Source organism: Schistocerca nitens, chromosome 2 (assembly GCF_023898315.1).
Source record: "Schistocerca nitens isolate TAMUIC-IGC-003100 chromosome 2, iqSchNite1.1, whole genome shotgun sequence".
Lineage (NCBI taxonomy): Eukaryota > Metazoa > Arthropoda > Insecta > Orthoptera > Acrididae > Schistocerca > Schistocerca nitens.
This window is the reverse complement of record NC_064615.1, coordinates 78,546,960-78,570,254: the sequence shown is the minus strand read 5'-3', so window position 1 is coordinate 78,570,254 and position 23,295 is coordinate 78,546,960. Positions and strand designations below refer to the sequence as shown.

Sequence of the window (23,295 nt, the reverse complement as noted above, 5' to 3'; positions counted from 1 at the left end):
CTGCCTCTGTAGGCGTCGATGATTACGAAGTAATGATAGTGTAGGATTCTGTGCAGCAACTTACCTCTGATTATATCCCATAAATGTTCGTCTGTATTCTTGTCGGACGATCTGATTGGACAAACCATTCACTGCAACTGTGCAGAATGTTCTTCAAACCAAGCGCGAACAGTTGTGGTCTTGTGAGATGGCGCATTGTCATACATAAATTTTCCGCCCTTGTTTGGGAACATGAAATTCATGAATGGTCTCCAACTAGCGGAAAATCTACAGGACACTGTCCATCCCACACAGCAGAGCCCAAACTACTATGAAACCAGTACCAGCTTGCACAGTGCCTTGTTGACAACTTGGGTCTATGGTTTCGTGGGGTCTGTGCCACACTCGAACACTACCATGAGCTGTTACTGACTGAAATCGGGACTCATCTCATCCGGCCATGGTTTTCCAGGCGTCTAGGGTCCAACCGACAGGGTCAGGAACCCACGAGAGGCGCTGCTGGCGATTCGTGTTGTTAGCAAAGGCACTCGCGTCAATCTTCTGTTACCAAAGCACAATAATGCCAAATTTCGCCAAATGGTCCTAACGGAGACGTTCGTCGTACGTCCCGCATTGATTTCTGCGATTATTGCACTCAGTGTTGATTGTTAGTAGTGACAACTCTAAGCAAACGCCGCTGCTCTCTGTTGTTAAGTAAAAGCTTTCGGCCACTACATCGTCCGTAGTGAGAAGTAATGCTTGAAATGTGGTGTTCTCGGCACACTCTTGACGGTCGCCGGTGTGGCCGAGCGGTTCTAGGCGCTTCAGTCTGGAACCGCGAGACCGCTACGGTCGCAGGTTCGAATCATGCCTCGGGCATGGATGTGTGTGATGTCCTTAGGTTAGTTAGGTTTAAGTAGTTCTAAGTTCTAGGGGACTACTGACCTTAGATATTAAGTCCCATAGTGCTCAGAGCCATTTGAACCACTGTTGACGCTTTGGACTTCAGAATATTCAATTTCCTAATGATTTCCGAAATGCCGTGCGGCCTTAATCACGTCGGAAACCATTTCAAATGAATCACCTGAGGACAAATGACATACTTTGGGTACACAATATTACCGCCACCTGTTTAAGAGAATATCGCTGTTCTATGACTTTTGTCATCTCAGCGTATTCCATTAGCTTCATTTTGACCTTCGAGCATCCCTCGGCAACTGATGCAACCCAGAGATGTTTGTTCAGTCGTCAGGCAAAGACATTGATCAAAAAACTTCAAAACTACTCTTATATCAACGAGAGAGATAAAGAAATCTCATCCCGAGAAGACTGCATCAAAATACGTTTCACTGTATGTCACCAGCTGTCCTCGCCAATATTTGGGCAAATGATACGTTAAGCGTAGTTTGCTGCCGAATTATGTGATGAGAGAGAACTCTCATGAACCTAAACCAAGTTTGTCTTTCTATAACACTTTTTAAACAAGCATGTAATTGTAAAGGGGCGGAGTTTATAACGCGTTCAACAGTTCCAGAAACTTACTGCTTCCTTGTTTTTACGATGAATATCACACCAATTCGTGTATCTGATCAATGTAAAATAATAAAAGTATCTAATTTTGCATACGTATTTCTCCTGTACGCCTTACAACTCTTTCCTGAAAATTTATTTGCAATATAAAATTTTCCTTTGGGTTTCCCTTTCATGAATTTTTTAAAAGTATTAATATACTATATTGAGCATCATATCTGTGTATTTGAAGCGGAAGTAATGTAAAATTTTAAAATAAAAGTTTCCGCATACGGACTCGATCCCACGACAGTCAGATTAGTTCTGTAGTCTTTCTGTTACGTCAACAGCCACTTGGAAACAATACGACCATGAATGGCTCATGTCTCTCCCGAACAAGCCAAAAATGCAATTTTTTCTAAGTGCTTGGCCATATGTAGTTCCCACTTTGCCGCTTACATTTCTGGCCAAGGCCTAAATGTACCGTAAATTTGGACGAAATCAGTGATGACGAGTAGGCACGGTCCCCTTGTGAGTCAACTAAGGTCGGGGCAGTTTGGTGACAAAATGATTAATACACTGTGCTCGCACATGGGAGCTGTGGACCTCAAACCCCGTCCAGTATTCCAAATTCATTTTTTTAAAAGTCAAACAGTCACTAAATTTTAAGCTTTTTTAACAGTAAATAAAATTGCCGCAGCTGCAGTTCTGATGTTAAAAGTTTCACTGCATGGTCAATTTCGAGACTTCGCTCCACACAGATACACCAGTGCACAAAATTTAAAAAAAATTAAAATTACATATACATTAGTCCATAAACAATAAACAACGTTACATATAATTTCTTGTAACATATACACTGTAAGCTAACTAGTTTATCTGCCTTAAAGTTAGGCTAGAGATTTGTGCTAAATCCGAATATATTGGAATTATAATTTTGCGTAGCAAGTACCACTACTAGTTCAATAAAATCTTCTGTTTTCAAGGGTATATATCATTACACATTGATAGTACTCAATTTCTAGATGAGGTGAACGTAGATGTATTGGGATTAATGACTATCTAATATAGAAAACTTCACAGCGTTGACAACAGCCTTTACACTGTCATGAGTAAATACGTATTAACTACACAAATACACTGAAGTACAACGATAACTACTTATGCACCATAGGTTTACACATCCGAAACGTAATATTATGGTAATATTCTCCGGTGGGAACGCCAGGAGATAACTTGGAGTAGATAACAGGAATCATAAATAGTCATAGCAAATAACAGTACTAAGTCAATAATATTCTCTTATTACGCTTATGTCGTTGCGGATGGTTATTACTCAGCTTTCAAGTGAAGTAAACTTGTGAGTATATAATCATTCCATTATAAAAACATTTATGGTTTTGCATCAGCCTTTACGCTGACCATGAGCAAATATTAATTGAAAAGGTACCCTGAGGTATAGTGATAACTGATGATGCCCCATAGGCTCTACATTCGAAACGTGAATTTATGCTGTGGCAGATCCGGAAATGTAATAGTGATTAGATTTGCAACTACTGTCTTGTTTGACCCACAGTGCCATTTTTCTCAGTCATGGGAAAATATTGATGCAGTAGCATTCTTCACCTTACATGTAGCACGTTGTGTAATATTGGTATCCAGCTTTCCGTTCAAAATCGAAGAACCTTTACGAGGAGAATATTCCTAAGTGCACAAAACATTCACGTAATTGCGACCGACACGATAAAACTGCAGAGGCAACCAACATACGATAAAACTTATTTTGCGCCCAATTGGCTGCTTTGTCATTGTTTCGGAGCTATGTAATTATGAGAAATTCGAAGTAGACCGATAATCAGTAGGAGCGATTAGTACCGTAGGAACCATTAATATCATACATTGTAGATACCTACGCCATTATTTAATACTAATTATCGTAGGTGAATTTCATTTAGATGACAGTGAGCCAGAAAAGGTAATGTTATAGCACACTGTATTTTCGTGATGGTTCCCAGATACTGATAATCAAGTTATTACAAATGACAATAACGAAAACGTGGTAACCAATGGCTCTAGGTACCCACCACATTTTAGCTTATTCCAACCACACCTGTGTGATGACCTGCTACAATCGTGAAGTGATGAAGGGGAGGTGGCTGAGAAAGAGAGAGAGGGAGGTACAGATTCAGTCTCTTAACGAAATATACATCTAAGAGTGGTACGAATGTATTGTTTTTACATGGAATATGTATGGGAGCAATGTTGTTTCCTAAATTGGGAGTAATTTGTATTTGGTGACATACATTGACAAAAATAATATTGCGAAACTAATGTGAGCCTGAGTATATCTGGAATCTTACTGACAATTTATGCGACCCAGACTAGCTAATTTAAAGGGTAATCATTTTGAATACTGCACTCATATCGTGGGCTCTCTCTATTGGTTCGCACTAAAATAAATATAACGTTCACTGCTTGCCATTGATCGTGTGACACGAACAGGGACGAAATTATTTAGTGAGATGTGAAAATTATGGCTTTATAAATCATTAATCAAATTAGAAACAACTCGAAATTGCAAAATAATGTGGTATTTCTCATTTGGTTTACAATTTATAGTTCCACAATTGTCGCATCCCCCCAGTGCATATCACATGTCTTCATATCACCACACCACCCTGCCTTCTCCCACTTCCGCCATTGTTTGCATCTGCCCCTTCCAATCCCCTACAATCGCCACTTGGATCACTTCCACCTTCCACCAGAACTACACTCCTCCCCCAGTCCTCTCCTTTCCAGGCACACTACCCTCAGTAGCGCCCCCTTTGGATGCAGTGCCTTCAGCATGAGGACCAGCATCATTGAGAGTAGCATCAACAGCTGAACTGCCACCATATATCGATCAACCAAGGGCATCTCCACCAACCCAGACAGATGCAACCTCTTTGTCCAAATCCAATTCCAAACAACTCTGTCACAATGGTTCAAATGGCTCTGAGCACTATGGGACTTAACATCGGAGGTAATCAGTCCCCTAGAACTTAGAACTACTTAAACCTAACTAACCTAAGGACATCACACACATCCATGCCTGAGGCAGGTTTCGAACCTGCGACCTTAGCAGTCGCGCGGAACCAGACTGAAGCGCCTAGAACCGCTCGTCCACCACAGCCGGCTAAACAACTCTGTCACCTGTTACCCCAAGCAGTGCCCAGCGCTACTTTATTGCCTATACTCATCAGAAAGACATCGAAGCGCCTCAGCACTGATACATCTCCTACTCGCGATCAAAAAAAAAAAAAAAAAAAAGCTCCAAAGCAAACAATAAGCCCAGACTTTATGGACTGTCAGGCCAACCATCCAACATCACTTCTACAGAGCTTCATACCTTCCCCCTCTCCTTTCCAGACCAAAACTTCCTTAAGTCCACAACCTTCCTCCTCGAAATTAGCATCCACTTTCCACAACCACCTGGACCAAGCAACCACAATCTCCTTGCCACCATGATCAAAGCGGGTGGACCAAGAGACCACAGTAGAGGAGGTGGAGTCTATACTGAACTCCCACCCTGGCCTTGAAGTTCGGAAAGCACTCCGCATTTTGATGACTCCATCCCAACCTTACCAGTCCAGAACTTTACAGAATCCCCATCCACAACATCCACAATCAGCCACCTTCTCTACCATGGGACCCTGATCTACCAACAGAGACACTCTGCTGAACCTTCTAACTCCCATTCTCAATCCAAATGCTGCCACAGATGCCTTATGTATAATGACCACCTCTGTGCTCACTGCAAAAATCCTTCTTCTTCCCCCATTGTAAATCCCACCATTTTATCAAGTGATATAGTTTCAAAAGATTCTAATTACGTGTTAACATAACTGTACGTCATATATCTAGTAACCAAGCTTTTGTCTTCTTCTGTAACAGGACTCAAATTCCAATCCGCCCATCCAAAATGAACCTTCCTGCGAGCATAGTGATGGTACCTTAGAAAAGGCTCTATTTCCTTCCTTCCTTCGTTTCTTTTTTCAGTAAATATTCCGTCACCCTATTCGGAAATACTCTGTTTCTTGATAATGTTTGACTTTTGGAATTGAGTTGCGCCGTGCAGTCGATGCATCTTGGAATTTACTCAAGTGCGTACATTGTCGACATTTTTGTAAAAAGTATGTTATACCGAAAATGAAAATTTGCTTTATTTGGAGGACACAAAAATTTCAACCACTGATTCGACCAGTATCTTTGTTAGTTAATAAGTCTTGTAAAAGATGTGGTCCCTATTCATTTAGAAAACAGTGTCATCTTTATCCTCAGCCCCATTTTTAATAATTCGGTAGATTTGTATATTCATCTGTTCTACTACAGATGCTTTTTTTATTTGCGACAGGCTTTCACTTTTTGTGCCCAAAAGCAGCTTTTGACTCGTGAAAAAAGCATTCAATTCTACAATTATCAATATCTCTATGCATCTAATGTAAAAATCTACTCACAATCATTTTTGAACTTTGAGGTTCAGTTCTGTTATTTACCGTCTTAACAAATGTTAAGTGTTCTTTGTTACTTACCATTTTTTAGAATGTTTTTACAACTGCTAAATTACTTGTGCTTATTTCATAGAAACATAACCCTTATATTTTCACCATCAACAGAAGCAGTGGTAACTCTTGTGTAGTTGTAACTGAAATTATTTATCAACTGTTTAAAATTACGACACTAAACTTGTAGCTGTCTTTGTGTCAATAACCAGAATTGTCTATCAGATATAACCACAATATTCATAAAAAATATATTTTGGGTTTGTTATTTATCAACTGTTGTTATTTATCAACTGTTTAAAATTACGACACTAAACTTGTAGCTGTCTTTGTGTCAATAACCAGAATTGTCTATCAGATATAACCACAATATTCATAAAAAATATATTTTGGGTTTGTGTATCATTGCTTTCCAGGCGTTCTGAACGATCTAACTCGCTTGGTGCTAGTGAATGCTATTTATTTCAAAGGCGACTGGTTGAAACCATTCAACAAAAATGATACTAAACATATGCCTTTCCACTCAACGTCAACAGACGCGAAGCCTGTTGATATGATGCATATTAAAGGTAAATTCCAGTACGTTGACGTGGAACCACTGAAGACCCAAGCTATCCTTCTTCCATACAAGGTATTAAATTGGAAAAATATGTTTACTTAATTGTTCATAATCTTAACGCTTTCAAAATTAGTTATGTGATATTTAGCCATTTTTATTGTTTTCTTACCGAAGCTTTTCATGAGTAGGAGGTCAAATTCGTACTCTTGGTTTCCGGCAATTCGAACCCAGCTTCTTCCTCACGCGATGTAGCATTGAATTTTAAAACATTTCTCACGATCTAAAGTTTTGTGGAAAATCTGATAAATTATATGATGTGGCAACGCAGCAGGTTTATGATTCATGTACAGAGAAAAACTATATCTACAAACCAGAACAAATACAGGAAACCCTCTCTTGTATTATAAGGCGTCCATGTGTATCATTCACAATGCAAATGAATCTGCGACAAGAACCAAACACACAAACACACAAACACACACAGACAAACACACATACAGAGAAACACACAAACACACACACACACACACACACACACACACACACACACACACACACAAAGCCAAACAGACTGCATATATTTCCGCCAATGAAACCCATTTTAAACGCCGATTGTACGTTAATAAAAATACTTTCAATGAATTGTCCGTGCTGTTGTGCTTGTAAATATTTCGAGTTTTGTATTGTATTATATTGTATAAAAGATGGTCAGGAATAGTCTGGAAAGCTTGTAAGGATGTCGCAGGGTAGGTTATGCTGAAAAATAAGTCTTAAGAAAAAAATTCGATAGGTTGCCCTGTTTCCGAGTTAGTTTAGCTTTGAAGTTAGCCAATCAACCCGTTGCGCGCGAAAATTCAAGCAGCCTGCCAGATAAACAATAAATTAGTCAGCTGTTCTCATAGCGTGGATGACAGCATACGAGATTGCTCGGTCTTTGGCTCGGGTTCGAACCTTACTACCGTCACATGTCCAATTTTTATATCGCTCTCTTGTTCGGCTTTAGGTTCAAATGGTTCTGAGCACTATGCGATTTAACTGCTGAGGTCATCGTTGGCCTAGAACTTAGAACTAATTAAACCTAACTAACCTAAGGACATCACACACATACATGCCCGATGCAGGATTCGAACCTGCGACCGTAGCGGTCGCTCGGCTCCAGACTGTAGCGCCTAGAACCGCACGGCCACTCCGGCCGGCTCGGCTTTAGGGAACCAAACCAAGCACCCTTTTGGCGAAACGGTCTCCGGTGGGTCGCGTGAACTGCGCGGCAACGGCCTGAGTGGCTAACCACAATGCTAATTAACTCGGAAACTGCGCAACTTATCCAATTTTTTTAACAATTATATTTTTCAAGGCGCTGTCTATCCTGTTCAACTGCTCTTCCAAGTATTTTGCTGCCTCTGACAGAATTACGTCATCGGCAAACCCCAAGGTTTTTATTTTTCTCTCTGAACTTGAATTCCTACTCCTACGGTTTTCTTTACTACTTGCTCAGTGTACGGATGGAATAACATTGGGGGTAGGCTACAACCTTATCCCTTCTTAACCATTGGTTACCTTATGGGAGTGCAATAAAGATTAAGGTAATGGCTGGTAATGCTGTTCAGATAGATGTCTATGAAGTACATTCCGGTTTGTGAGTAGCCCTTCGCTTCCTGTATTTTACCCGTGATACTTTTAGAATTTCAAAGATAGTATGCCAGTCAGTATTTTCAAAAGCTTTCCCAAAGTACACAAATTCTATAAATGTGGGTTTGCCTTTCCGTAACCTATCTTCTAAGACAAGTCGTTGGGTCAGTATTGCCTCGTGAGTTCCCACATTTCTCTAAAAGCCAAACTGGTCCTCCCCGAGATCAGCTTCTGCAAGTTTTTCCATTCTTCTGTAAAGAGTTCATGTCAATATTTTGCAACCATGACTTATCAAACTGATAGTTCGGCAGTTTTTACACCTATCAGCAACTGATTTCTTTGGAATTGGAATTATTACATGTTCTTGAAGTCTGAGGGTGTTTCGCCTGTCTGACACATCTTACACATCAGACGGAAGAATTTTGTCATGGCGGTCTCTCCCAAGGATATCAGTAGTTCTGAAACACAATCATCTACTCCCGGGGCATTGTTTCAAGTTAGGGATCTCAGTGTTCTCTCAAATTCTTCTTACAGTACGTATCTCTCATCTCATCTTCATCTGTATCCTCTCTTATTTCTACGATTTAGCTTTCAACCACATCACCCTAGTATAGACCGTCTATATACTGCTTTCACTTTTAACCTTTCCTTCTTTGCTTAGGTCTAGTTTTCCATCTCTTTTCTCCAAAAGTTTTGTTATTTTTCCTGTAGATTGTACCTATTTTCCCCCTTGTGAAACTTGCTTCTAAATCTTTACATTTGTCTTCTAGCCATTCCTGCATAGCCATTTTGCACTTCCTATCAAACTTATTTTAAGATTCAATTTCGCCTTTTTCATTTGCTGCATTTTTATATTTTTCATTCTTAAGTTAAATTCAATATCTCCTGTATATCCACGGATATACTGCCGTCTGTTTCACATCTGCTGTGCAGCGAGTTACGTTAATTAAGGTATTAACTGCATTTTTCTTAATTGTCATTTCTTCTTCCGTGTGTTTTTGCTTTTAGGAAGCTTTAATTTTCGAGTTCTAGTAATAGTGTTCCATAGATTTCGTATTTGTTTTGAATACAGTCAGAGAGAGTCCCTTTAGTCAGCTGTAGTGCCGGTAGTGCTAGTGTTTGTTTTGAATACAGTCCAGAGACAGTTAGTTCTTATTTTCATTGTTTTCAACAAGAAGTGTCTAGTAACCACAGTTTAGTCAGCTATCAGCCGCCTTTAGTGAATTAGCAGTCTAGTTAAAAGTTGATTAACTCTCTACAGTAAATTGATTTCTTTGGATGGATAGGATGTGTGACTGCTGTGTACGGACGCAGGAGGAGCTGGCCACTGTTCGCGAACAGCTGAACGTGTTGATGGCCGCGGTCAGCTGTCTTCAGGCTGCTGCCTCGGAGTGTAGCGGCAATGGGGAGTCTGGTGCGTCGCATGGTACACCTCAGGTGTTACATGCTTCACCCACAGTCCCTGCTGTCGAGACATCTTCCCGGGTACCGGGCGCGGTTGGGCCATCCTCTCCCCAAGGGGAGTGGCGGGTTCAGCGGCGTTCGCGGCGCACGAGGCGGAGGGTCAATGTGGAGGCTGACCGTGTGGCATCGCCCGCTCTGCCTGTGAGTGGACATGTGGCCGCTCCTTCAGCAAGGTCCGAGCAGGCACACGGGGGAGGGGTTTATTAGTGATTGGGGCGAGTGATGGAGCCCCTTAGGGAAATAACGGAAAGGTTGGGGAAGAAGGCCAGTGTTCACTCTGTCTGCTTGCCGGGGGGTCTCATCCGAGATGTGGAGGTGGGCCTGCCGGCGGCGATAGAGAGCACTGGGTGCACCCGACTGCAAATCGTTGCTCATGTCGCCACCAATGACTCCTGCCGTCTGGGTTCAGAGGTCATCCTCAGTTCATAGAGGCGGTTGGCGGAGTTGGCTCGCTCGCGGGGTGGAATCTGAGCTAACTATTTGTAGTATCGTTCCCAGAACCAATCACGGACCTCTGGTTTGGAGCCGAGTGGAAGGCTTAAACCAGAGGCTCAGACGATTCTGCGGAGATCTGGGGTGCAAATTTCTCGACCTCCGCTATCGGGTGGAGAAATGGAGGGTCCCCCTGAATAGGTCAGGCCGTGCACTACACGCAGGAAGCGGCTACAAGGGTAGCGGAGTACGTGTGGAGTGCTCATGCGGGTTTTTTAGGCTAGAGAATTCCCTCCCTAGGTCCGACAAGACGCCTCCTGAGGCGCGACAAAGTAGTAGTAGGCAAAACGCAACAGGAAATAACAATATTAATGTGGTAATAGTAAACTGCAGGAGTGTCTATAGAAAGGTCCCAGAACTGCTCTCATAGTACTAGGAACGGAAAGTTGGTTGAAACCACATGCAAACAGTAATGAAATTCTAAACTCAGATTGGAATGTATACCGCAGAGACAGGCTGGACAGTGAAGGGGGAGGTGTTTTTATAGCGATAAAAGGTGCAGTAGTATCGAAGGATATTGACAGAGATCCGAAATGTGAAATAATTTGGGTGAAGATCACGGTTAAAGCAGGCTCAAACGTGGTAATTGGATGTCTCTATAGGCCCCCTAGCTCAGCAGCTGTTGTGGCAGAGCACCTGAAGGAAAATTTGGAAAATATTTCGAGTAGATTTCCACACAGTTCTGGGGGGAGATTTTAATTTGCCGGATATAGACTGGGAGACTGAAACGATTATAACGGGTGGCAGGGACAAAGAATCCAGCGAAATTTATTTAAGTGCATTATCTGAAAACTACCTTGAGCAGTTAAACAGAGAACCGACTCGTGGCGATAACGTATTAGACCTGGTGACAAACAGACCCGAACTATTTGAAACAGTTAACGCAGAACAGGGAATGAGCGATCAAAAAGCGGTTACTGCATCGATGATTTCAGCCGTAAATAGAAATATTAAAAAAGGTAGGAAGATTTTTCTGTTTAGCAAAAGTGACCAAAAGCAGATTTCAGAGTACTTGACGGCTCAACACAAATGTTTTATCTCAAGTACAAATAGTGTTGAGGATCAGTGGAAAAAGTTCAAAACCATCGTACAATATGCATTAGATGAGAATGTGCCAAGCAAGATCGTAAGAGATGGAAAAGAGCCACCGTGGTACAACAACCGAGTTAGAAAACTGCTGCGGAAGCAAAGGGAATTACACAGCAAAAATAAACATAGCCAAAGCCTTGCAGACAAACAAAAATTACGCGAAGCGAAATGTAGTGTGAGGAGGGCTATGTGAGAGGCGTTCAATGAATTCAAAAGTAAAGTTCTATGTACTGACTTGGCAGAAAATCCTAAGAAAGTTTGGTCTTATGTCAAAGCGGTAGGTGGATCAAACCAAAAACTCCAGACACTCTGTGACCAAAATGGTACTGAAACAGAGGATGACAGACTAAAGGCCGAAATACTAGATGTCTTTTTCCAAAGCTGTTTCACAGAGGAAGACTGCACTGTAGTTCCTTCTCTAGATCGTCGCACAGATGACAAAATAGTAGATATCGAAACAGACGACAGAGGGATTGAGAAACAAATAAAATCGCTCAAAAGAGGAAATGCCTCTGGACCTGATGGGATACCAGTTCCATTTTACGCAGAGTACGCGATGAAACTTGCCTCCCTTCTTGCAGCGGTGTACCGTAGGTCTCTAGAAGAGCGTAGCGTTCCAAAGGGTTGGAAAAAGGCACAGGTCATCCCCGTTTTCAAGAAGGAACGTCGTACAGATGTGCAGAACTATGGACCTATATCTCTAACGTCGATCAGTAGTAGAATTTTGGAACACGTATTATGTTCGAGTATAATGACTTTTCTGAAGGCTAGAAATCTACTCTGTAGGAATCAACATGAGTTTCGAAAAAGACGATCGTGTGAAACCCAGCTCGCGCTATTCGTCCACGAGACTCATACGGCCATAGACACGGGTTCCCAGGTACATGCCGTGTTTCTTGATTTCCGCAAGGCGTTCGATACACTTCCCCACAGTCGTTTAATGAACAAAGTAAGAGCATATGGACTATCAGACCAATTGTGTGATTGGATTGAAGAGTTCCTAGATAACAGAGCGCAGCATGTCATTCTCAATGGAGAGAAGTCTTCCGAAGTAAGAGTGATTCCAGGTGTGCCGCAGGGGAGTGTCATAGGACCGTGGCTATTCACAATATACATAAATGACCTTATGGATGACATCGGAAGTTCACTGAGGCTTTTTGCAGATGATGCTGTGGTGTATCGAGAGGTTGTAACAATGGAAAATTGTACTGAAATGCAGGAGGATGTGCAGCGAATTGACGCATGGTGCAGGGAATGGCAGTTGAATCTCAATGTAGACAAATGTAATGTACTGCGAATACATAGAAAGAAAGATCCCTTATCATTTAGCTACAATATAGCAGGTCAGCAAATGGAAGCAGTTAATTCCATAAATTATCTGGGATTAGGTATTAGGAGTGATTTAAAATGGAATGATCATATAAAGTTGATCGTCGGTAAAGCAGATGACAGACTGAGATTCATATGAAGAATCCTAAGGAAATGCAATCCGAAACCAAGGAAGTAGGTTACAGTACACTTGTTCGCCCACTGATTGAAAATTACTCACCAGTGTGGGATCCGTACCAGATTGGGTTGATAGAAGAGATTGAGAAGATCCAACGAAGAGCAGCGCGCTTCCACCATAGTGGAAGACTCTGCAGGAGAGACGCTCAGTAGCTCGGTACAGGTTTTTGTTGAAGTTTCAGTAACATACCTTCACCGAGGAGTCAAGCAGTATATTGCTTCCTCCTACGTATATCTCGCGAAGAGACCATGAGGATAAAAACAGAAAGATTAGAGCCCACACAGAGGCATACCGACTATCTTTCTTTCCATGAACAATACGAGACTGGAATAGAAGGGAGAACCGATAGAGGTACTCAAGGTACCCTCTGCCACACACCGTTAGGAGGCTTGCGGAGTATGTAAATGTAGATTTCTTCTAGACCTTGTCTTTTGCATCCAGTTGATCCTCTACTGCCTTCACCATTCGTCTCTTAAAGCTACCCTTTCTTCTTGTACTGTATTCCTTTCCCCTGTTCTAGTCAACCGTTGCCTAATACTCCTTCTGAAACTTTCAGCAACCTCTGGTGCTTCCAACTTATCCATGTCCTGTCTCCTTACTTTCCTACCGTTTTGTAATTTCTCAGTTTTAATCTACAGTTCATAACCAACAACGTTTTGTAAGAGTCCACATCTTCGCCTGAAAATGTCTTACAACTTAAAATCTGGTTCCGAAATCTATGTCTTACCTTTACATAATCAATCTGAAAACTTCAGGTGTCGCTAGGTCCCTTCCACGTATACAACATTCTTCCATGATTCTTGAACCAGGTGTATGTTATGATTAAGTTATGCTCTGTGCAAAATTCTAGCAGGTGGCTTCCTCTTTCATTCCTTACCCCCAGTCCATTTTCACCTACAACTTTTCCTTCTGTTACTGTTCCTACTATCGAATTCCAGTCCCGCAGGACTATTAAATTTTCGTCTTCCTTAAGTATCCGAATAATTTCTTTTATTTCATCATATATTTTTTCAATCTCTTCAAAATCTGTGGAGCTAGTTGGCATATAACATTGTACTTCCGTGGTGGGTGTGAGCTTCGTGTCTATCTTGGGTAAGAAAATGCGTTCACTATCCTGTTTATAGTAGTTTATCCGCGGTTCCTATTTTTTATTGATTATTAAACCTACTTCTGCATTACCCCTATTTGATTTTCTATTTATAACCTTGTATTCTCCTGACCAGAGGTACAGTTCCTCCTGCCACCGAACTTCACTAATTTCCACTACATCTAACTTCAACTTGTCAAATTCCATTTTCAAATTTTCTAACCACCAACGCGATGAAGGGACCTAACATTCCATGCTCCGATCCGCAGAACGCCAGTTTCGTCGTTCCTGATGAAGAAAACCTCCTGAGTAGTCCCCGCCCGGTGATCCGCGTGGAGGACTACATTAACTCAGGTACATGGTGGACGAATTCTCGTGTAGGTGACTGAGTGGAGCTCAAGATACGTCTTGCCAATTACCGCCGCGTTTTAATAAACATCTTGTGAGGGGAACATAAATGCGTAATCTAATTTACTTGGTTTTGGCCCATCGCTTGTTTAGAGACCGGTCGCAAACTGCTGCAAACGACTCCTGTGTTTAGCGTACACGTCATCGGCGGGTGTGTTTACGATTACAGTTGCAGTTCTTCTTGGCAAGTAGAACGCCCACCATAGTGCACGTGTTTTTGATGTTTAGTATTGTTGCCAGATCTGGTAAATTATACACACTCCAGCCATTTTAATGTGACCACCTGTCAAAACCCTGAATAACAATCTTTTGCAGCGCGTAACACTGCGAAACGATCAGGAAGGGAGCCAGTGAGGCTCTGGAAGACACCGATAAGGATGTGGAGCCATGTTAACTCATTGTCGTGGCCGGCTGCTCTGGTTTTCTCCGTTGAGGATTGATGGCGCGAACAGGCCGATCGAGATGGTCCCAAAGATTCTCGATTGGCTTTAAATTCGGAGAGTTTGGTGGGCAGGGAAATAAATAGCAGCAATGCCAATATTGTATTAGGTACCGAAAGCTGGTTGAAACCAGACATAAAAAGCAGTGAAATATTGAACTCGGATTGGACAATGTTTAGGAAGGATAGGACTGATGCTACGGGAGGTAAGTGTTCATTGCAGTTAAAAGCTGTTTAAACGCAGTTGAGATCGGTATTGGGTCGGACTGTGAAATAGTCTGGATAAAACTGTCAATCAGACAAGGATTTACCATTGTATTAGGATGTTTTTATAGACCACCAGCATTCGCAACAAACGTCGCAGAACGTTTCAGGGAAAGTCTTGAGTACATTGGAAATAAATATCCAAATTATCCATCAGTTATAGGTGGAGACTTAAATCTGGCATCCACTGACTGGGAAAATTACACGTTTATCACAGGGGACAGAAGCAAAGATTGGTATGAAGTTATTCTAGGAGCGCTCTCACATAACATACAGCCTTGAGCAATTGGTTAGAAAACCAACTCGATATGGGAACATATTAGATACCTTGGCCACAAACAGACCTGATCTTTTTGAGGAAGTTAATCTAGAAGAAGATATTAGCGACCATAATGTCGTTGTGGCTTCTATGTCAGTGGAAGTTGCAAAAAAACCAAAGAAACAGCGTAGAGTTTTCTTGTTTGGGAAAGCAAATAAAAGTGTCATTAATGAATATCTTCATAGTCAGCTCCAAGCATTCACAAAGATATTGAGCATCTTTGGTCGGAATTTAAAGGTATTGTCCACCATGTGCTAGAGAAGTATGTGCCTAGCAAAAATATAGGGGAGCGAAGGAATCCACCTTGGTACAACAAACATATTAGGAAGTTGCTGAGAAAGCAGATAATTTTGGGCAGTCGTTTTAAGCATAGTTACTGCCACACAGACAGAGCATTTGACCTGATCCGTCTGGCAGTTTGAACGAGCAAACTGCGCTTAAGCACGCAGTACTGATGAATACCTTTTCTTTTCTGAAGCAGCGTCCAGCCTCATTTCCTTCTCTTTCTGATCCCTCATTACTGTATGATATACATGTTGTAACACGCCCGGGAGTACGTACGGGTGGGGTACTTTTTTATTACTGCTTGTCGCTTCTGATTTTCTTGACCGTGCGCCCTGTCCACACCACGTTCCTGGAAATCCGGCGGCAGTTGTACTGTTCTGCTCCATACTGCTGTTAGCTTGCCTGAAATTATCTATCGAAATATGCAACGGGGTTTAGGGGAGCCACTCATTGTTAAAACACAACACTGTCCTATGTCTGGTATGAACATCTATATTCTGAGACGATATGGGAACCACAGGTTGCACTGTTTACACTCTAAATCGTAAATGTTTATCCCAAATAACAATCTTGATGATTAACAGTCCAAAATATCATTCGGACGAGCGTACGCGTAACCGACACGACGTGGGTGATTGTTGATGATAGGGGAAGCCAAATGATCGAACGAAAGTTCTTACGCTCGTCACACAAAGATATCTGTTAATAGTTCTCCTTGTCACTAGTGATGATATAACACTGTTCGTAAAGTTAATTTTTCAGTTCTCAGCTCTCACTTGTACGAGCGTGCGCGTAACCGTCGCGGCGCGAGTGATTGTTGATAATGCGGAAACGCGATGATCGAACGCACGTCCTCACGCTCGCTACAAGACACTGGCACTTGACTGCACTCTTTTATGGTAACTAATTTTTACTGATTCACATCAGTTCATTCTGGGAGACCGAACACGGCGCGGATGATTGATACTGTGCGGCACGCAACGAGAGGATACACAAATACGTTATCGGCGGCAATGCTCATTTTTAATTACATCTTGACGCACTTTCCTCTGAATTACTTCCATATTTAATCACTTTACTGTAATAGCACTTGCAGCAACACTTCAGCCCGAATACTAACAATGCTTCTACATGCAGAGCTACACACTACACAATATAACAGTTTCGTGTCCCGTGCTCCACTCACTACAGACGCGGTTGCCCGCAAAGATACTCCACAACAAAGCCAGCGATATGACAATACGCTTACAATGTATACTATTTTTTATCGTGTCAGTGTTTTTTGTGGCCTTCAATAGGCTTAACGAATGTACGGCATATGCCTGTTTCCTAGAGTGAGGTTCGCAAGGTCCACCCAGTTCATTTTACATAGCTGTAAAATTGTCCTCTCTTAATAAAAGTTACATGTTTTCATTTCATCTGACGACTTGGCGCATTATAGTACTGTGGCATTATCTGTGCCCTCACTAATTAAAAATTTACCTGTCTTTCATGATGTACAGTGAGTCTCAGGTCTTATCTAATGTAAGCCTCGATTAGTTGTCGACGGTTGGTTAGCAGTTTTAAATTGACCCCATTTTTAATCAATTCTTTTAATGCTATTGCTGCTAGCTATTAATTGGCATATTACTTTCTGACAGTATAGACTGTAAGGTTTCGCTACTTTCCTTGTTGGTTAGTAAAGAGAGCTTGTAAACAGGAGCGGCACATGTGCATATTCTTTTAACTGATGATTGCGGCGCGTTGTTCCACGTTGCCACTTATATATCCCCATTAAATTTAAAACTTGTTTGCCACTCATGTAAAAGGAAAGTTTCATTGCGCTTTACGGTTTATGAACACCACTGGCCATTAAAATTGCTACACCACGAAGATGACGTGCTACAGACGCGAAATTTAACGGACAGGAAGAAGATGCCGTGATATGCAAATGATTAGCTTTTCAGAGCATTCACACAAGGTTGGCGCTGGTGGCGACATCTACAACGTGCTGACGTGAGGAAAGTTTCCAACCGATTTCACATACACAAAAAACAGTTGACCGCCGTTGCGTGGTGAAACGTTGTTGTGATGCCCCGTGTAAGGAGGAGAAATGCGTACCGTCACGTTTCCGACTTTGATAAAGGCCGGATTGAAGCTTATCGCGATTGCGGTTTATCGTATCGCGACATTGCTGCTCGCGTTGGTCGAGATCCAATGACTGTTAGCAGAATATGGAATCGGCGGGTTCAGGAGGGTAATACGGAACGCCGTGCTGGATCCCAACGGCCTCGTACCACTAGCAGTCGAGATGACAGGCATCTTATCCGCATGGCTATAACGGATCGTGCAGCCACGTCTCGATCCCTGAGTCAACAGATGAGGACGTTTGCAAGACAACAACCGTCTGCACGAACAGATCGACGACGTTTGCAGCAGCATGGACTATCAGCTCGGAGACCATGGCTGCGGTTACCCTTGACGCTGCATCACAGACAGGAGCGCCTGCGATGGTGTACTCAACGACGAACCTGGGTGCACGAATGGCAAAACGTCTTTTTTTTTCGGATGAATCCAGGTTCTGTTTACAATATCATGATGGTCGCATCCGTGTTTGGAGACATCGCGGTGAACGCACATTGGAAGCGTGTATTCGTCATCACTATACTGGCGTATCACCCGGCATGATGGTATAGGGTGCCATTGGTCACACGTCTCTGCCACCTCTTGTTCACATTGACGGCACTTTGAACAGTGGCCGTTAAATTTCAGATGTGTTACGACCCGTGGCTCTACCCTTCATTCGATCCCTGCGAAAACCTATATTTCAGCAGGATAATGCACGACCGCATGTTGCAGGTCCTGTACGGGCCTTTCTGGATACAGAAAATGTTCGACTGCCGCCCTGGCCAGCACATTCTCCAGATCTCTCACTAACTGAAAAGGTCTGGTCAATGGTGGCCGAGCAACTGGCTCGTCACAATACGCCAGTCACTACTCTTGATGAACTGTGGCATCGTGTTGAAGCTGCATGGGCAACTGTACCTGTACACGCCATCCAAGCCCTGTTTGACTCAATGCGCAGCCGTATCAAGGCCGTTATTACGGCCAGAGGTGGTTGTTCTGGGTACGGTTTTCTCAGGATATATGCACCCAAACTGCGTGAAAATTTAATCACATGTCAGTTCTAGTATAATATATTTGTCCAATGAATACCCGTTTGTCATCTGCATTTCTTCTTGGTGTAGCAATTTTAATGGCCAGTAGTGTAATAATTTTATATCGCACCTTCCACTCTCTTTTAGCAAAGTTCTGTACCGATCTTTTCAATACGCTCCTTTACTACGCATAATGCACTTTTAACTTATATCGTGTATATTTTATGTATTTTTTGTTTTTTTTTTGTTTTTACTCCATTGTAAATACAAACCACTAAATTCAAATTGTGAACGGCCGGGCTAGTCGCACCGCTTCTTCTCTCCGTCAATAGATGGCACCACTTTTGCCACTCTGGTCTACCAATTTGCCTCCTCGTTCGCATCCGCTATTCCCTGTTCTGCGCTCATAGGCAACACACCGCGCCTGGTTCACGCGGCGCTCGGGGACCACAGCACAGCGTGTGTCGTGATTTCATTTGTATATGTTCCCTACCCAGGCACTCGTCCGTAGTACTGTCTGGTGCCACTCGCGCATTGACATAGATTTCATAGTACCTAGACCGACCGGCGGTTTCGAATTTTTTTAAAGTTTTTAGAAAAAAAACTTGTTTTTTGTTTTTTATATGTGTGTGTTGCGGCGTGTGAAAATTATCTCCCATCTTTTGCCATTTCCAAGTGGACACCTGAGGATGGGCTTATAACAGTCCGAAACCGGTCGTGTGAAAATAAAGTAATTTACAACTGAAGCGTTATTTTCAGTCTCTGCTATAATGCTCAGTTGAAGATGTTCTGCGAACAGGATTGTTTGTAACTTTAATTAGCTTTCCTCGCCGGAATCGTTTCCCATGTTGAAATTACTATTGGTAATTTTCGGGTCCACTCAAACCAGACGCAAGTGTTCATTCCTTAACCTCTCAGTCTGCTATTATCGCTCACAAACGAACGATACAGTTATCTGCTGATTGACCATGCGTTTCTGCCTGCAGCATGTACACCACTGCATCTCCACAAAGATACTGCATCTCTGTATAGCTTCTGAAATGTCAGAGTTAAGTGAGATTCACTCCACAGACATGAGATTTGTTACGTGTCCCCTCAGGCCGCCTGATTCAAATGCTGTTGGGAACATCAGGGACACCATCAAGCGAGATGTGCGCGCCGCACCGCAGATGCAGCTCCGACCATTCTCCGCGAGTTCTGGGCCCCGGCTGATCAGTCAAGGATCAAGATGGCTCCTCAGTAATTTCGATGTCTTGTTGATTCCATGACAAGACTTGTCTCCAGCTCGCTGATGATATTAGCCACGCTGATCTCACTACAGACTACCACTGCAGGCTGTATGAGTGTAACATACAACCTCTTTCAGTGTATTATGTGCTTCGCAACAAGTGCCTGGGCACATCAGAGTCTTTCGCGAGCCACAAAACTATTGTAAGGCGTGTGGACAAAGAGATGTATTACTCACAAGGGAACCTCCCCATCGCACCCCCCTCAGATTTAGTTATAAATTGACACAGTGGATAGGCCTTGAAAAACTGAACACAGATCAATCGAGAAAACAGGAAGAAGTTGTGTGGAACTATGAAAAAATAAACAAAATATACGAACTGAGTAGTCCAAGTGTAACATATCCAACATCTAGGACTATATAACACGAAGACCGCCGTGGTCCCGTGGTTAGAGTGAGCAACTGCGAAACGAGAGGTCCTTGGTTCGAGTCCTCCCTCGGGCAAAAATTTTACTTACTTTATTTTCGCAAAGTTACGATCTGACCGTTCATTCATTGACGTCTCTGTTCACTGTAATAAGTTTAGTGTCTGTTTCTTGCGACCGCACCACAAAACCGTGCGATTATTAGACGAAAGGACGTGCCTCTCCAGTAGGAACCGAAAACATTTGATCGCAAATTCATAGGTCAACCGATTCCTCCACAGGAAAACACGTCTGAAATATTCTATACGACACTGGTGACGGCATGTGCGTCACATTACAGGAATATGTTGTCGACCCACCTAACTTGCACACTTGGCGAATGGGTAAAAAGATTCTTCTACCTTGCCCGATTTAGGTTTTCTTGTGGATGTGATAATCACTCCCAAGAAAGTGATGAAAACATTGAGTTTGTCGCATAAACGGCAACAAATGAATGCAACAGTTTCACAGTCGCACAGTTTTCCCTGTGCTCTGTCAAAACAAACGTTTTTAACGTTTTCAAGTTTTTCCGTGTGTAGACCGTCAAATCCTGCATGTGTCCAAGCAAATCTGAAAATGTCCTGGAATTTTGGAGAGCAAAGTTGATCATGTCTGAGTGCATGAATTTTGATAATTGTCTGAAAATAAAAAATTAAAACTTTTCACTCGAGGGAGGGTTGAACCAGGGACCTTCCGTTCCGTAGCTGCTCACGGTAACCACGTGACCACGACGCTCCTCAGAAAACAGGTACCTTAATGTGACATATCTTGCACACGGACTACTCAGTTTGTATATTTTGCTTATTTTTTTCATGGTTCCATGCAACTTCTTCCTGTTTTCTCGATTGATCTGTGTTCAGTTTTTCATGGCCTATCCCTGTGCCAACTTATAACTAAATCTGAGGGGGGTGCGATGGGGAGGTTCCCTTGTCAGAAAGTCAGGAACATTTGGGACCAAGTCCGTGGGATCGCTATGCGTTGTACTTCTAACATACCCCATTCACATAACCATTAGACATAGAGCAACAGCATACTGACTCAACAGGGGGAGACTGGACGAGGTATATAAGATAATAGGGGGGCATGTTACAGAAAAATGTCAATTAACTCTTCAGAAGTTTGAGACATGACAAAAAGAATGGGAAACATCTCACAAGCGCCGTCGCGTGTTTCCTTCTTCCCAAACATCCAGGGACGATTGGCGCTCGGACACGTTGACCCAAGTCGTTGGCATGGCCCTTACTCTACACACCTGCACCGCTTTAGCCTTACACAAAGTGATACATCTGAATGAGGGGACATGGATCCCCTGAACGCATAACACTACAATGCGAAACACACATATAAGACCGATGACAGTAATCGAACATGTAGGACAAGCATTAAGAGACCCAGATAAATGGAGCATGCTTAACCGCATCGTTGTTGACATACCAAGAGCGCTGCACAAGACTTACAAGCAGCAACGACCATATAAAAGATCAGGACCAGACACACACTACACCACAACACGTATATGGGGCAACAGAGATTCAAACACTGATGTGGAAACAGATGAACATACATACACAGATGATTACATGAACATATCAGTATCACGACATAGTAGCGGAGTAGCAGATCACACATCTGCAGCAATACTGCAAGAATATATATATGGAATTTAGAAATAAGTTAGCAATAAAAAATAAAAATTGCTTTTGTTTGTACAACATGAAAGAAGTAATTCTTTAGTTCTTTGGATCATTATTTTCTAACATGAAACCGTGTAACATTTAAACTGTACAAGATGCAAACTGTAAAACACGTCAACCTTATAACACTGTACAAAAAATACGCATGCAGTAGATTAATACTCAACTACACAAACACGAACGTACAACTTAAATAAGAAGTGACCTTCGGGGAGACGAGAGTTGAGGCCCCTTCCGAGACTCCTCTACCGCTCATGACGCGGGCAAATGGAGGAAGTAATTGTAATAACAAGTAGTGCTGTCACACATCACACACAGACATCGTAGGGCTAATCTCATCTGATACACACATATAGCCGTAACCATAGTAGAAGAAAACATGCTAATTAAGGTAAGACAGGTTCGAAGTGTTTGCCGAAGCCCTCCCACTGGAAATAGCCAGGTAAAGGGACCGCTTTTATTGTCTAAATCTTTCCTTTCCTCTATTATTTTCTTATTAAGAATATAGTGAAATTTATTTTCCTTTTCCAAAATGTACTTTTATGTATCACATGTTATTTTAATTAGCAATGTAATTAGGTCAAAACAAGAAAAATAACAGCACTGAGTGAGGCTGTAGAAAAAGGCGAAGAGTCTGTCTCTTCAGTCTGTTACTAGTTTGTGATAGCAAACTACCCACCACAGTTACCAAGGCAGTGGGTCGCTCTGTAATGTTAATAAATAGATAAATTAGCCATATTAAACATTACTGTATTTTTAAAAGAATTTTGCATACGGAAATGAAGTACTGAGGGATGCAAGGTCTGAAGTTTGAGAAATGGAGATTTTATAACCTAATAATGAGCCAGGACTGATCTCTGGCATGTGAACTGATTTTGAGAATATTAATGTGCTTTTCTTACAATTTTAATAGGGGTCACGAATTAGTATGTTAGTGATACTACCTAAGGAATTAAACGGATTGACAGACGTCGAGAAGAAACTTGGCAATGTAACTCTTCAGGATATCCAGTACAGAATGGGCGAAGAAGAAGTGGATGTATACCTACCAAAATTCAAAATGGACTACGAAAAGAGCCTAGTTGAAATTCTAAAAACTGTGAGTATACCGAATAATTATAACCATATATTCCTTGATCATGAAGGAAGTTGTTGCGTACTAATGCATACATAATTGGCCCATTATTGAGCGTTCTCCATT

General features: G+C 42.2%; 1 protein-coding gene across 1 annotated transcript in view; it reads left to right on the top strand.

The window, feature by feature from the left end:
- Window positions 1–23,295, top strand: part of LOC126234273 (serpin B8-like) — a 122,517-nt gene that overhangs the window by 80,990 nt on the left and 18,232 nt on the right. Inside the window, exons 5-6 of the mRNA XM_049942964.1 lie at window positions 6,446–6,660; window positions 23,008–23,193. Of these exons, the coding sequence (XP_049798921.1) occupies window positions 6,446–6,660; window positions 23,008–23,193 (401 nt within the window). The remainder of the gene's footprint in view (window positions 1–6,445; window positions 6,661–23,007; window positions 23,194–23,295) is intronic.